This window comes from Balaenoptera acutorostrata, chromosome 1 (genome assembly GCF_949987535.1).
Source record: "Balaenoptera acutorostrata chromosome 1, mBalAcu1.1, whole genome shotgun sequence".
Taxonomy (NCBI): domain Eukaryota; kingdom Metazoa; phylum Chordata; class Mammalia; order Artiodactyla; family Balaenopteridae; genus Balaenoptera; species Balaenoptera acutorostrata.
This window is the reverse complement of record NC_080064.1, coordinates 20,742,242-20,756,855: the sequence shown is the minus strand read 5'-3', so window position 1 is coordinate 20,756,855 and position 14,614 is coordinate 20,742,242. Positions and strand designations below refer to the sequence as shown.

General features: G+C 50.1%; 1 protein-coding gene across 1 annotated transcript; it reads right to left on the bottom strand.

Annotated features, from left to right (window-relative positions):
- Positions 1–208: 208 nt before the first annotated feature.
- Positions 209–13,981, bottom strand: CATSPER4 (cation channel sperm associated 4). The gene is made up of 11 exons (XM_007178667.2): positions 13,910–13,981; positions 13,708–13,782; positions 13,086–13,229; positions 10,038–10,139; positions 4,428–4,525; positions 4,138–4,258; positions 3,811–3,944; positions 2,344–2,518; positions 1,373–1,584; positions 884–1,049; positions 209–262 (listed from the first exon to the last, which is right to left on the bottom strand). The coding sequence occupies exons 1-11, from the start codon at positions 13,979–13,981 to the stop codon at positions 209–211; spliced, it is 1,353 nt and encodes a 450-aa protein (XP_007178729.2).
- Between the last annotated feature and the right edge of the window lie 633 nt (positions 13,982–14,614).

Genomic DNA, 14,614 nt, shown 5'->3' with positions numbered 1-14,614 from the left:
CCAGCATCCTTCTCCATCCCGGCTCCTCTGGACCTGGGGCTCACAGGCACAAGCCCTAGAGATGCCGCCCCCTTCCATCCCCAGGCATCTGCCCGGGTGTAAGGGAGAGGATGGGTTCAGGCCAGGGTGTGCCAAGTCATGCTAGTGATGCAGAAGATGCAGTGGCTGGGTGTGTGTGCTCATGCCCGTTGGCTCCCGTCCTGCCCTCTCAGCGGCTGGACTTGTGTTTGTTAAGGAGTACATTTGTGTTGGATTCCTGAACCTGCAAACCAAGAGGTCTTCTTGTCAATGCCCCCACCCTGACATGGCAGACACCCCCTTACTCCCCTCCTTCAGCTCAACAGCTGTTCATCCAGGCCTGGCAGGAAGTCCTTCACGTCTAACTCTAGCCTGCCGAGTCTGCTCTCCGACCGTGGGAGCTCAGGGCGTGGACATTCACAAGGCTCCCAGTCTGATGGTGTGGGAAGCAGAAAGAAACTAAATAATGTGGGAGTGTGACTTTTTCTCCATAGAATCTTCCTCCCTCAGGAGGCTGCTCCTCTTATGCACCCTAGACAGGACCTGGGGGTCCTATGCCCCCAGTGGGCCTGAGTATCTGCCACTAAGCAGGAACTGAACCGCTCAAGTCTCACTAAGAAAGGGTAGGTTTGACAGCGCTGAAGACCGAGATGGCTCAGTGGGTGGAGCCCTATGGGAGGGGCGGGGCCTCCCGGAGAAGGAAAAGTTGGAGCCTGACCAGATTGGCGGTGACTGCTGGGGTGCTTGGGAGTCTAGGGGGCGGACTAGATCTTGGAACAGACAGAGACCTTGACTAATGGGGTTGAGGCTGAGCTGGGTGGGGTGGCGAGGTGAGTACCGATTGGGTAGGAGAGGGAAGCTTCACCTTTTCCCTGTTGACGAGCGCAGTGATCAAGTCTTGCTGACAAGTCATCTCACGGATGGCTGTGGAGGACCCGCTCGCCCTCGACAGGCTCCACGACAAGTGCCTCTGCATCAGCTCCTCCTCCTGCTCCTGGTTGAAGCGGATGGAGCGTACTTCGTCCACTATCCTGAGGGCGGAGGGGTGGTGCGTTCCGAGGGTGAGGGTTGGAAGGCTGCCCTCCCATCTCTTCCCTGGTGTCCAGCCCCCTTCGCCCTCCCCCTTTACTCTGAGAGAGGCCGAGGCTCGAGGCTCTTGTGAGATGCGAGGAACCGGGAGGTCTGGATTCCAGTTCCCTCACCGACAGGCTGGGGAAACCTGGGCAATTCACTTAACCTCTCTGGGCCCCAGGGTCCGCATTATAAAACGGTGAGGGCGTGAGGCCAGAAGAATCTGAGGCTCCACTCAGCCCTGACTCACGAGACTCGAGGGTACCCCCAGTACCCGCCCTACGTGTTGAGCTCATCTCGGATCTCCTTGTACTGCGTCAGGTTCTCCTGTATTGCCTCGAGCACCAAGCAAAAGTTGTCGAATGTGTCTTCTGAGAGGTTCGTCGGGAGGCCCCCCATAAACGGCTCCTGGGGGACGCCAGATGTCTCCAAACGGGCGACCACGCAGTGCACCAGCGGCAGCTCGTTATTCCCATTTCCCTCCTCGTTGCCTGTCTGGGGAGGGGGAAATGGAGAGGGAAGGGCGGCTCAGCCGGCACCCCCTCCCCTTGCCCCTTCCTGCTTGGCTTCAGGGAAGATGAGTCTCAGGACACCGGGGTTCTAATGCCCCTCGTTTCAGCTCTCACCAATCTTAGACTCTCTCCTTTGCTGTGGGAGCTCAACTTGAAACGCACGAGCCCATCCCTCACCTTTTTGGAAATTCTCACCCCTTTTCAAAACTTAGTGCTTCCCCCACCATTTCACTCCTGATAAATCCTACCCAGCAAACTTCTGAAACCCTATCTACTCTCAAGTCACAGCCCACAGTCCTCAACACTTTAGGCAATACTCCACCCTACACTCCCCAGCCTTTCGGAAGCTCTACCCCTGAACGAATAACACTATAGCTAATCTTTATTGAGTTCTTAGTATGTGCCAAGTACTGTTCGTTTACCCATGAAATTATCATAATAGCCCTATGAAGTACTATTATTATTTCCATTTTACAGGAGAAGAAATTGAGGCTTAGATTGGTTAAACGCCCTAAGGTCACTCAGCTGCTTAGGTTTTAGTTGCCATAGAACAAGACACCTAGGAACCCCACACCCCTCAGAAGCCCCCGTTGGTGAGCTGGCGGTGGGCAATGCTGCCTCCATGTCTCAGGCTTGGCTTTCTTCAGGCCCCCGAGTGTGCGCGCGCACACAAACACACATGCTCAATTCAGCACTCATATACACTCTGCCCCTCCCCCCCTGCCCTCCCCATCTCACTCACCTCACTGAAGGCTATTTGACGCTGTTGCCCCTGTTCGCCTGCCTTCATCATTTGCTCCAGATTGGTGGTCACCACGACGACCAACAGGTTGATGCCAATGAAGGCACCGACGGTGATGAAGATGGCAAAGTAGATGGCGCCCCCAATCTCCACTGCGTACTCCCTTGTCTCCATCCTGGAGATGGCAGTCAGGGGCCCTATCACCTCCCTGGCCCTTTGGGCCTCAGTTTCCTCGTCTATGAGATGGGGAAATTATCTCAAGGCCCACTGGGACTTCTGCTGCCTCACTGCTGTTGTGGAGATCTAATGCCTTACTCCTAATTGTCCCCGCAGCTGCTTTTTACTGAGCACCAGCTGTACTGCCAGACAGTGGGCGGTCCTCAAGCCAGCCCTGCAAGGTGGGGATTTGTACGTCAGCATTATCAAGTTTAATCTATTGGCTATATTCTTTAGTCAAGTCGTTCTTATTATAAAAAGTAATTCAAGCTCATTATAGAAAGATCAGAAGGAAAATATACAGGAAAAAAATCCCACCCACTGTTAATACCTATTGTAAATCTCCCATAAAATATTTTCCCAAATAATAGTTTTCTCTCTCTTGCTATGCATGTGTGTGCATGTGTGTGTACACAGTGCCAGTCTCTACTAATTCTCACAGCAATCCATGACACGGTTAATAATGTATTATAATCCCCAGTTGACAGATGAGGAAACTGAGGCTCAGACGGCTGCACGGCTAGTGCAGTGGAGCAGACTCAAAACCCCAGGCCACCTTTATTGCACACTCCATGATTTTTCCACTGCCTGCATCATAATGGGTAATGAGTGCAGAAGCCCCTTTACCAACTGGGCTTCTACTCTCACACGAAGGAGATAAAAAGAAAATCAGTCAGGGGGACCCACTCGCTGGAGTGGACTGGAAACAAATAGGGTTTAGGCTTAATGGGAAAGAGGTAAAGAACAGAACCCAGGGAACCATCTGTGGCCAATAATGACCTTGGGCAGTGGGTTTCAGAATGAATAAATGAGACCCTAAGCTCTCAGGAGTCCAGGCAGTTTGGTGGGCTCCAGTGTGGGCTGGGAGGCTGCCTTGGAACCCTAGGTGCAACCACAGACCTGCTCCCTTGCCCAAGGCCTAGTTGCCCAGCTGCTGAGCATAATGGGAGAAATCTCCATGAATAGCTTGCAGTGGGACCTTGAATGGGTGGAGTTTCATTGGGATGACGCTTCAAGTAGACTGCAAACCCAGAGGCCTCAGCTCCAGGGAGTCTGCTTTTCTCCAGTTTAAAGCCCCAGGCATCCCCCTCCTCCTGTGCCATCCTCATCCCAAGCCCTGGAGCCGCACTCCCACCCAAGAGCCCATCTCCCTCCCCAGTCAGTTTGTTGCCCCTGGGAGCCCAGCCCCTCCCTGCCTAGCTCACCTGGACTGGGCCCCCCCCCTCCCCTGGAAGCCCCATGGGCACTCACTGAAAGTCACCATAGATGTCCACCCAGCCATCCTGGGTGATGCAGATGAAGAGGGTATACAGGGCAACCTGCATGTTCTGGAAATGCATGGGCACGAACGCACCAAAGAGAGTGACCCCAAATACTGAGAACACCTGCCAAAGAGACCAGAGACCCGCCCGGACTTCACCCGAGGGCCTTGGGGACAGGACATGCAAATGAGCTGTCAGGGGAGTCACAGGGCTTCAGGCCCATAGCCTCTCCTCTTCTCCAGACACCCTGTATCCCCAGGGACCTAGGGCCCTGTTCAGGGAAGGGGAGTAGCCGGGGGCAGGGGAGGGCACTGACCAGCATGAAGAAGAGGATGAGGGCCACGATGTTGGCCATGTCGGGCACTGACTGCAGGATGACACGGATGATCCGGGCCAGGGGCTCCACTGACATGCACACGTGCACCAGACGAAGTGCCCTGTGGCAGAGCCTCTCAGGGGTGCCCCTCGGCCCTTCCCAGACCCCTCCTCCTCACTGTCCCCCCACCTGCCCAGAAAGGCAGAGCTGATCCCCACCTGGTAACAACCCCTTCCTCTCTTTCCCAGGGTCCAGACAGGTCCCTTCTTTTCTCAGAGTTCCCAGCTTACCTGAGGGTGTAGGTGATAGAGATGGCACTGAGTTCATTGACGAAGAACCCCAGGAGCAAGATAAAGATGATAAGGAAGTTGAGGATGTTCCAGCCGTCCTGGGGGGTGGGCCAGCCCCAGCAGGGTCTGTCAGGCCCAGCCCATGGGTTCATCCTGGGTCTGCCCTCCCTACACCCCAAGGATGGGGGACTCAGTGGTCCTCTCGAAGCAGGGCCAGTCATCTGCCATCCACTGCTGTTACTCATCCTGCTGTCGCCCCAAACATGCCACAAAACGTGCATGCGCTCGCTGTCTCATACACATGTCAATAGCCAAGCGCAGTGTCTGAAGCACACAGTGGAGTCTCTCACACATACACAGCCAGTTCCTAAGCTGAGCGCCCACCTTGGCTAGTGCGCTGCTGACAATGGCCTTGCCCTGCAGTTAGGTGACCTGAGAGTGTTTGGATGCTCCAGCTTTGTGTGACACACACTACAATCAATAATAAAATGAAAATAAATACTGATGAAAACATTAAGGAACAGTGCTTCAATAGCCAGGTCAGAGGTGAACTAACTCTCACTGTAGAAGAAAGGCACATTTTGCAAGCCCTTTGTCCAATATGGCGCAAACTCTTTTAGAATGGGGATGGAGGAAGGAAGCTCATGTGTATGACAAATTCGAGCACAACCACTACAGAGGAGAATTTGCTCTAATAAACAATCCTCATTTACCTTTGACCAGTGATCCCACTTCTCGAAATCCGACCCACACAAACTCTAGTACAAGTACAAAATGACATTCGTAGAAGGCTGAAAATAACCAGTGTTCAGCAATTGGGACACTGGTTGAATAAACTATTGCACATTCATTCAGTGGAGTACAGGATAATGAGAAAGGTCTCCATGTACTGATATAGAAAGATCCATTAAGTGACAAAAAGGAAAGTGCAGAACAGTGTTTACAGTATGCTACTGTTAGGAAAGGGAAGACTAAAAATATGTACATATTTGCTTATGATTGCAAAATAAACACTAGGAGGATAAACAAGAGATTATAAATAACGAAGATTATCTGAAGAGGGTGGGGATGAGGGGAAGGGATGAAGGGTCAGGAGTGGCAACAAGAATTCTGTGTGTGCCTTTCAATAGTCTTTTTTTTTTTTTTAATTGTAGTATAGTTGCTTTACAGTATTGTGTTGGTTTCTGCTGTACAGCAAAGTGAATCAGCCACAGGTACACATATATCCCCTCTTCCTTGGATTTCCTTCCCATTTAGGTCACCACAGAGCACCGAGTAGAGTTCCCTGTGCTATACAGTCTGTTCTCATTAGTTATCTGTTTTATACACAGTAGTGTATACATGTCAATCCCAATCTCCCAATCCATCCCACCCCCCCTTCCCCCCTTGGTATCCATTCATTTGCTCTCTACGTCCGTGTCTCTATTTCTGCTTTGCAAATAAGTTCATTTACACCATTTTTCTAGATTCCACATATATGTGTTAATATATGATATTTGTTTTTCTCTTTCTGACTTACTTCATTCTATATGACAGTCTCTCAATACAGTTTTGACCAATATGTAGCTGCATTAAGTACTCAAAAAGAAAATGATTTTTAATGGAGAAAAAGTTCTTAAATTTATTAGGCAGTCCAATAAACACAAGCCCTCCTGGTGTTTCACATTCGAAGTGTCAGTGCCTAAACATACACAGGGAGACACAAGTCTGCCTGTCTACAGATCCATCCCTCTATCCATTCAGTATTAAGCTCCTACTATATGCCACACCTCAAGTCAGATCCTGAAGATATAGAATTTCTGCCCTGCTCGGCTCACAGACTATTTTGAGGGAGGTGGATAGACAGTAAATTTTAACTCCAGGTGAGAGGTGAGTACAAAGCATTAGGGAGACAGAGCAACAACTAACCTAGCCTGGGAGAGACAGGAAGACTTCCTGGAAGAGAAGACATCTGCATGAGTCTTAAGCTGTAAGTAGGAGGAAAGCAAGTAAGTGGCAAAGAGATTTTATAGACTAGGGGTCAGCATGGGCATGAGGTGAGAAACAGCAGTGTGTGTGTGTGTGTGTGTGTGTGTGTATGTGTGTGTGCATGCATGCACTTGAAAGTGTGTGTTGGGGAATGCCACTACAAGCAGCCTGATGTAGCTGGAATACCCAAGGGTAAGGCCAGGAGTGATGAGGCTGCAAAAGCAAGCAAGAGCCACATCACGGAAGGCCTTAATCACAGTGAGGCATTTAGACCTGATCCTATAAACAATAGGGAGCCACTGGAGGAGTTTAAGGGTACTTTGTCTTGGGCCTTCGGAAAATTACTTTGATGGCAGGTGGGGTACACAGGAAGCCATAGCAACATCCTGGTGAGAGAAGACAAAGTAAGAGCTAGAACAGGGATAGCAGAGATGCAGAGGCAGCAAGAAATCTGAGAAATATTTAGGTGGTGAAATAGTAATTAATAGGCTTTGGAGGTAAGAAGGAGAGGGAGAAGCCACACGAGGGCCATAGAAAAGGGGGCACTGGGGGCAAAACTTTGGGGATCCCCACGTGCCTGGGTAATATTTGAGATATTAACTTGCAGACTTTCCTCCCTCCCCTGCATTCTCCCTTTCCATCTACCCATTCAACAGGGAGCAGTCCTTGTATGCTGGGACCAGGGGAGGGGTTGGGGGTAGGGAAGGAGACAGCAGAGGGCCTCTAACAAGCCCTGGCTTTTGGCCCTGGGAGGCTGGCCCCAGATGAAGGTTAGGGTTTGGGACATTAGTTCTCAGCGATTAGTTCTGGAGGGTGGTTTTGCCTTCCAGAGGACATCTGGCAATGTCTGGGGACATCCTTGATTGTCACAGGTAGGAAGGTGCTAATAGCATCTAATGCGTAGAGGCCAGGAATGCTGCTAAACATTCTACAATGCACAGGACAGTCCCCCGACAACAAAGAATTATCCAGGCAACATGTTAACAGTGCCGAGGTTGAGAAATCTTGTCCTTGAGAGGACAAGCAGAGTGGCTTGGAAGAACAGAAGATTCTCAGGCTTGCTCCAGTTCTCTTGTGCTAATGAAACACTGGAGCTTAGCTTTGAAAGTGCAGGCCCCTTGAAAGTGCAGGCCTTCCTAACTGCTGCTAAAAGTGAGACAGGCTGGGACCTGGGACCCTTGGCTGCAGTGCTTGCACCTGATACACATCTCCTCGAGCAACAAAATACAAAGAAACTATAAGGGACTAAAAATAACTGCCCGCATGAGCAGCTGGGGCAAATTATGGACAAAAAGATACAAAAGGCCCAAATGCCACTTCTGAAGAGCAGGGAGCAAAGGCAGGGGGTTGGGAGCAAAAGCAGGGTACTGTGCATGCCCCCTGCACACAACATCACCAAAGGGGTGGGCAGACCACCCAAGCCACCCCTCCAGTCCGACCCCAGGACAATCCTCTACCCTCACCCCACACAAGGGACAAGCTCATCCCCCCTCGGGAGCGAGTGAGCAAGGGAACTTGTTACTTGTTCTCTCTCCCCCCTGCTGCAGCAGGGGCCCCAATAAAGCCTTGCCTGAATTTCTTGTCTGGCCTCTGATCAATTTCTGTTAATTAAGGAGGCCAAGAACCCTGGCCGGTAACAAAAGAAATCTCAGGTCTACAGGAAGGAAGAAATGTTCTGTCTTATGCAACAGATGTCTGCCTGTAACCTAGAGCTAGTTCTGAAAAAGTGGTGCATTGAAATGTTCACAAAAAGCATGGTACCTATTCTCCTCTCCAGCATGGAGACATGTAAATATGCACCACCCTATTCTATTTTCTGTTAATAAACATCTTCCCAAGTGTTGTTTTCACAAAGCAGTCTTTAAGACATCTGGGGCTTACTTGGTGGCACAGTGGTTAAGAATCCGCCTGCCAATGCAGGGGACACGGGTTCGAGCCCTGGTCCGGGAAGATCCCACATGCCACGGAGCAACGAAGCCTGTGCACCACAACTACTGAGCTTGTGCTCTAGAGCCCACAGCAAGAGGAGCCACCGCAATGAGAAGCCTGTGCACCGCAAAGAAGAGTAGCCCCTGCTCGCCACAACTAGAGAAAGCCCATGTGCAGCAATGAAGACCCAACACAGCCAAAAATAAATAAATAAATAAATAAATTTATAAAAAAAGAAAAACAAAAAGACATCTGGACTTCAGAAATATTGTTCTAGGTTCTACATTCTGTGTTCTATGAAGTGACATCTCTAACCCCTGGAAAGCTTGTAATTCTAATTGGTTTTCCTGGTAATGGTATTTAAATGATGATTCCTTTTTATGAAAGGTATAAAAATCTGATGTGTTCTTTTTTAAAGCCTCTTCTTGCACATGCCCAAAGGCAAGATAAATCCCTTGACTCCAGAAATCCCTTGACTCTAGAAGTCCTATTTAAACAAAGAATTTGAGTCTTTGTCTCATTTTATGTAATGTTAAGATCTGTTCCCACCCAGACAGCTTTTTGATACCCTCCAGAATAGGGGTAGGCAAACTATAGCCCAAGGGCCAAATTGACCAGCAGCCCCTCTTTTTAAAGACCCTCAGGTTTAGAATGGTTTTTATATTTTTAAATGGTTAGGGGGGAAATCAAAAGAAGAATAATGTTTTGTGACATGTGAAAATTACATAAAGTTCAAATTTTAGTATTCACAAATAAAATTGATTTGGAACATAGCCATGCTCATTTGTCTATGTACTGTCTATGGCTGCTTTTGTGCTCTCACAGCAGAAGTGAGTGTTTGCAACAGAGACTGTATGGCCCACAAAGCTTAAAATATTTATCTGACCCTTGTGAAAATTAATAAAGGGAAACCTCACTACAATGGAATTGGGAGGCCAAAAGGGGGAGCTCTCACACAGTATCACTAGATGTCAATTACAGGATGAATTGTCAATTACAGACTTAAACAGAAAAATCCCGAAGGGGAAAGAATTATCAATTACTGGCCCCAACAGGAAAAGATGAACATTGCATCTCCTGCAAGAAATCGACTATTCCAGCAACTCAGCCAATGAGAGACCATCATCACCCTGAACTCTCACTTTTCTCCAGTAGATTTTGGTTCAAAACAACCCTTCCCAACTTCCTCCTTTTTCTCTATAAAATAATGTTCCTCGCAATTGTTTGTTGGACTAGCCTATGGCTTTTGCTGTAGTTTGCTAGTCCTGATTTGCGATTCCTCTGCTATTCCCAAACAAACCCTTTTTTGCTGGTAAAATAACTGACTGTTTTATTCTTCAGGTCAACACCCTTTACAGAAAATCTTTGCAGACCCCTGCTCTTGAACCCTGTAAATTAAGGTGGATACTCTCAACTGTATTTCTCCGATAAGGAAATCAAGGTTTTCCCAAGATCGCAGAACTAGGGAAGGCTGGGTCAGGAATTGGAACCCCGGAAGGCTGCACTTCTAGTACAAATTACCTTCTGCCACATCACAGACATCTCAGAAGTAGTTTCTCCTTCTGCATGAGCACGCATGCACACACATGCACACACCCCCCTCCCCCTGTGCACCTTGCAGGGCCAGGTGCACAGGGATGGGGATGGGGATGGGGTGGGGTGCTGTCCCTAAGGAGGAATAGATGTGATGGCAGGGAGGGCCCAGGATCTCACCTTCCAGAAAATCCAGAAGCCATTTAACCAGCCGAGGAGAAGTTCACAGATAAGGATAGTCAGCACAATGTCATCTATGGTAGAGAACAACTCATAGTGTTTCTACATGGAAGATAGAGAAAAGGAAGGGCAGAGAGGTGAGTAGGGGGGTGGCAAGACCAGGGAGAGAGCATGTCTGCAGGGGAGGGGAAGCCCAGATTCTTATGGCTCTTCATCCTCAGCATCTTTGTAGCTCCGTTTAGAGCACCCCTTCCATGTATGTGCCAGGCACCATGCTAAGGCCACAAATGTATTATTTCATGTTACCATCACCATCGTCCTATGAAGTAGGTTTTATTTCCATCTTGCACTTGATGGGAACCTCAGAGAGGTGCCCAAGGTCAGACAGTTAATGATAAAGACTGTTGTCTGACTACAAACCCTTGTTCTTAACCTCTAGAGTAGGAAAAGGGAGGTGGAGAAAGGCAGAACAGACTCCAGGATTGGGAGGAAAAGACCTGGCCCTTGAGATGGAGGACACTGAGCCCCATCCTTGCTTCTCTGAGTGTCCCAACCACTCCTGCTGCTCCAGCTCCCAAATCCCCCCAGCCAGGCCTGACCAAACTCCTGGGTATCCCCCTACTCACGGGTCCAAGACATGTTCCCTGGGTGGATGGATTGATGGATGGATCCATGACTTTGAATTCTGTTTAAAACCCAACTCATGTTCACGCAATCTCCTGTTAAGCTGTGACTCTGCTATAGTTTGGGACGTGAACAGCTCCCAGCCCCCGACTCCACCCTGGCAGCTACCAAAGTCACCTGGACTCCTCCCTTTCCTCACCTCCATGGCCCACAGACTCAGTGCTTCGAGCCTCTTGCTCCCCACACCTTGCCACCAACCCCATGCACCAGCCAATGCGAGTCTGGGCAGAGTTTCTTCTTTTTTTTTTTTTTTTTTGGCCACACCACGCAGCATGCGGGATCTTAGTTCCCCGACCAGGGATCGAACCCAGGCCCCCTGCAGTGGAAGCGTGGAGTCCTAACCACTGGACCACCAGGGAATTCTCTGGGCAGAGCTTCTGAAACTCAGATGGGAGCTAAAGTTTATGGGCTTCCAGCCTGTTCCAAATTCCCAAAGGGCATCATGGGCCAGGGACGTCTGCCTACAACAAGGAAGGGCTTTCTTTCCCTTCATCTTTCCCTTCAGCTCTACCCCACTGGCCACTGGTGGCAATAGGCTCTCCTTACTATTTATTGAAAGAGCTTCCTAAACAGTCCCCCTGCCTTCTCCAAGTCATGAACATCTGTGGCTAAATCAGAGTTGCCTTCTCCACCCACAAAGCTTCCATGGCCCCCTATGGCCTGCAGGGTGAGATTCAAAACCAGTCTGGCATTCACAAGTCTCTAGGATTTGACCTTCATGGGCACATATCCTATATCAGGGTTTTTAGCATTTTTGACTGGGACTCAAAGAAATATATTTTACGTTTTACACCATAATGCCTTCTCTCCCTCTCCCCTCCCTCCCTCTCCCCCACTACAATTTCTACTTCATTCTTTTTCATTCTACTTCAAAATGCTGCCATCTACACTCTGAACTCATTTCATGAGCCATTGACGGGTTTTGATCTGCCCTGTAGTCCACGCATTCTGCAAACCTTGGCAATTGGGTTTCTGCCTCCACTACATCAGAGGCAGCTCTTGTCAAGGTCACAAGAGCTAAACAAGGGATGCTTCAGAGTCCTTTCCTTGCCCTGTCTCCTGGCCACATCTGACCCTCTGCCTGCTCCCTTGGTAATGCGCTCTCCTGGGGTTCCTCCCACTCCTCTGGCCACTCCTCCTCAGCATCCTTTGGCATCTCCTCCTCTATTTTCTGCCCTCTACTTGGAGGCTCTCCTCAGAGCTCTGTCTTGGTCCTCTTCTCACTCAACACTCTCTCCCAGGCAACCTCATCCATTCCTTGAGCTTCAGCAGCCATCCACCTAGATGCCAGTCACTCTCATGTTGCCATACTTTAAACCCTGGCTTTCCTGGATAAACAACAAGTCCTACTGTATAGCACAAGGAACTATACAATATCCTATGATAAACCACAGTCAATATCCTATGATAAACCACAATGGAAAAGAATATTAAAAAAGAATGTATATACATATGTATAATTGAATCACTTTGCTATACAGCAGAAATTAACTCAACATTGTAAATCAACTATACTTCAATTAAAAAAATAAAAGTAAAGTAAAATAAAATAAAATAAACATTGGCTTTCCAATGACATAGGATAAAACCCATCCTCTTTAACAAAACTTAAAGACCCTGTGTGATCTGGCTGCTGACCACCTCTCTGAACTCATCAGTCACCACACTGGACATTTTAAAAGTATTGATTTTCAATAGCACAATTCATGTATGTGGTAGACTCCTCGTAAGAAATTAAAACATCAAGGGTAAGACCCAAGCCATAGCAAACTTCAAGTTGGACACACAGAACTCACTTCCATGCTGTTTGTTCTGCCCAAAACACTCTTCTCCACCTCTCTCTGCCTGGCCAACTCCTATTCATTCTTTGCTCTCTGCTTAAATGTCCCTTTCTCCAGGAAGCCTTCCCTGACCCCCAGATTAGGGTCAATGCCTCCTTTGAGCTTCCACATACTCTGTGACACCCAGGCATTTGGAATGATATGTCTGTGTCTATCTGAGACAGAACTGGGTCTGTTGTGTCCATACCTGGCACTGAGTGCAGTATCTGGTACAGAGTGTTTCTCACTTAGCGGCTACTGATTAAAATGGGATACCCTTCCCCACAAGGCACCCATTTGCCTGCCTCTGCTCACACCATTTTTCTCTTGTCCTTCCTCTGCAAATCCAATGCATTTCTCAAAGCTGGGTCCCCCCCACCACAAAGTCTTCCTTGATCTTTAGGAAAGTCAGCACTGACAGGCCCTTGAAGAGCATCCAATCCAACCATCATGAACAGATGAGGAGCCTGAGGCCCAGAGAGGGAAGTGACTTGCCCAGGCCCCTGTTAGATCAGTGGGGTCAGAGGTCAGGCTGGAGTCCCACCTGGCCAAGAACGGAGTTGGTGCGGAGAGCGATGGTGATGGCGTTGACCACCAGCAGCACGGCCAGCAGCAGCTGGAAGGCCGGGTGTCGGAGCAGCTCCTTGACATACATGCGAATGATGAACTCCTGCATGTCCCAGGCATCCTGGGAGAGGGCAGGGGACCTTCCTTCAGGCAGGTGTCACCGTAGGAGGCCTCTGCCTGGAAGTTTGCTCTCAGTGAATAGGGACCCTTGGGGGCCACTCTTGGGAAAGAAGTTGCCTGAGAGGGGATCATGGAATGGGGGCCTCAATGTAGAGGTCACTACCTAAATGGCCACAAAAGCGGGTCACTGCTGGGTGGTCTTTGTTGGGGTCATTGTAAGGGAGACTCTTTTGGGGTCTCTGCTGGCGAGTGGTTGTCATTATATAGGGGCTCCTGTAGGTGCACAGCCGGGTGGTTACTAACATACCCTGGGGGGGGGGGGTCACTGCAGGGATCACAGCTGGGACATTTAGAAGGCAGAAGGGGCAGAGGTATTCTGGGGGCCGGTTGCCCCGTAGACACAGCTGCACAAGGGTCACTGTGGGGGTGAGGATTGCTGCAGGCCCCCCGACAGGCTGCAGGCCCGGCCTCGGCCTTACCTTACTGCTAGTGATATCTCGGCGGTTGATGAGCACTTGCTCCTCTGGCCGGAGGTAGGGCTCGTGAGCGGCCCTCTGCAAGGGTGAGGAGAGGGCCCATCAGTGCAGCCACTGCCCCTCCGGACCCAGTATGGTCCTCCAGTGCCTCGTCCCGCCCCAGGATGCCCAGCTTGGGCAATGCAGCCAGGCAGGTACCACCTACCATGTGGTTCAAAGGCTTGATATAGGTGGTGTCGGGCCAGTGCTGCCACCAGGTCCTCTGGTTATCCGCCATAGTTGCTCAGTGTCCCTCCCACTCCTCAAAGAAACTTCATTCCAAGCTGTCCTGCCCCCCTTCGTGGTGATATCATAGAGGCCTCTGTGACTTCCACCTGTCCGCATTCCACCAAGGAATTCTCATACCAAGAGAAGCTCTTCCCACTGACTCCCCTTGATATGCCACAGAGGAGGCCACGGACACCAAGGGGCTGGGTGGGGTCAGAGGTCAGAGGCTGATGAGAGCAGGTCAGGTCTCCTGTGCAGCCTGGACGGAGACACAGGGGCGGGTCCCTGCTCTGCGTCCAGGAGCTGAAGGTGAGACTGGGCTAAGGAGAGAAGAGGAGAAAGGTGTTTTGTTCTGTGGTCCTCCTCCTAGCAGACCTCAGCCTGCAACCCTGCCCACCAGCTACCCCATCCCACCACTCCAGTCTCCAGGGCTGCCCACCCGGCCGCCTTTCTAGGCGAGGTACGTTTCCCCAGCTGTAGAGTGAAAGGCTGGTCTCTGTTTTTCACCTTTCGCCCCTGGAGATGGGGCAGGAGAGCACTCCGGTCTCTGAAGGGCTGGGGAGAGATGGGCATGGGTAGAAGTACCCACCACCCTGGTAGGCATGGGGCTTCAGGTACAGAGCCCAGCCTGGTGGGCCACAGT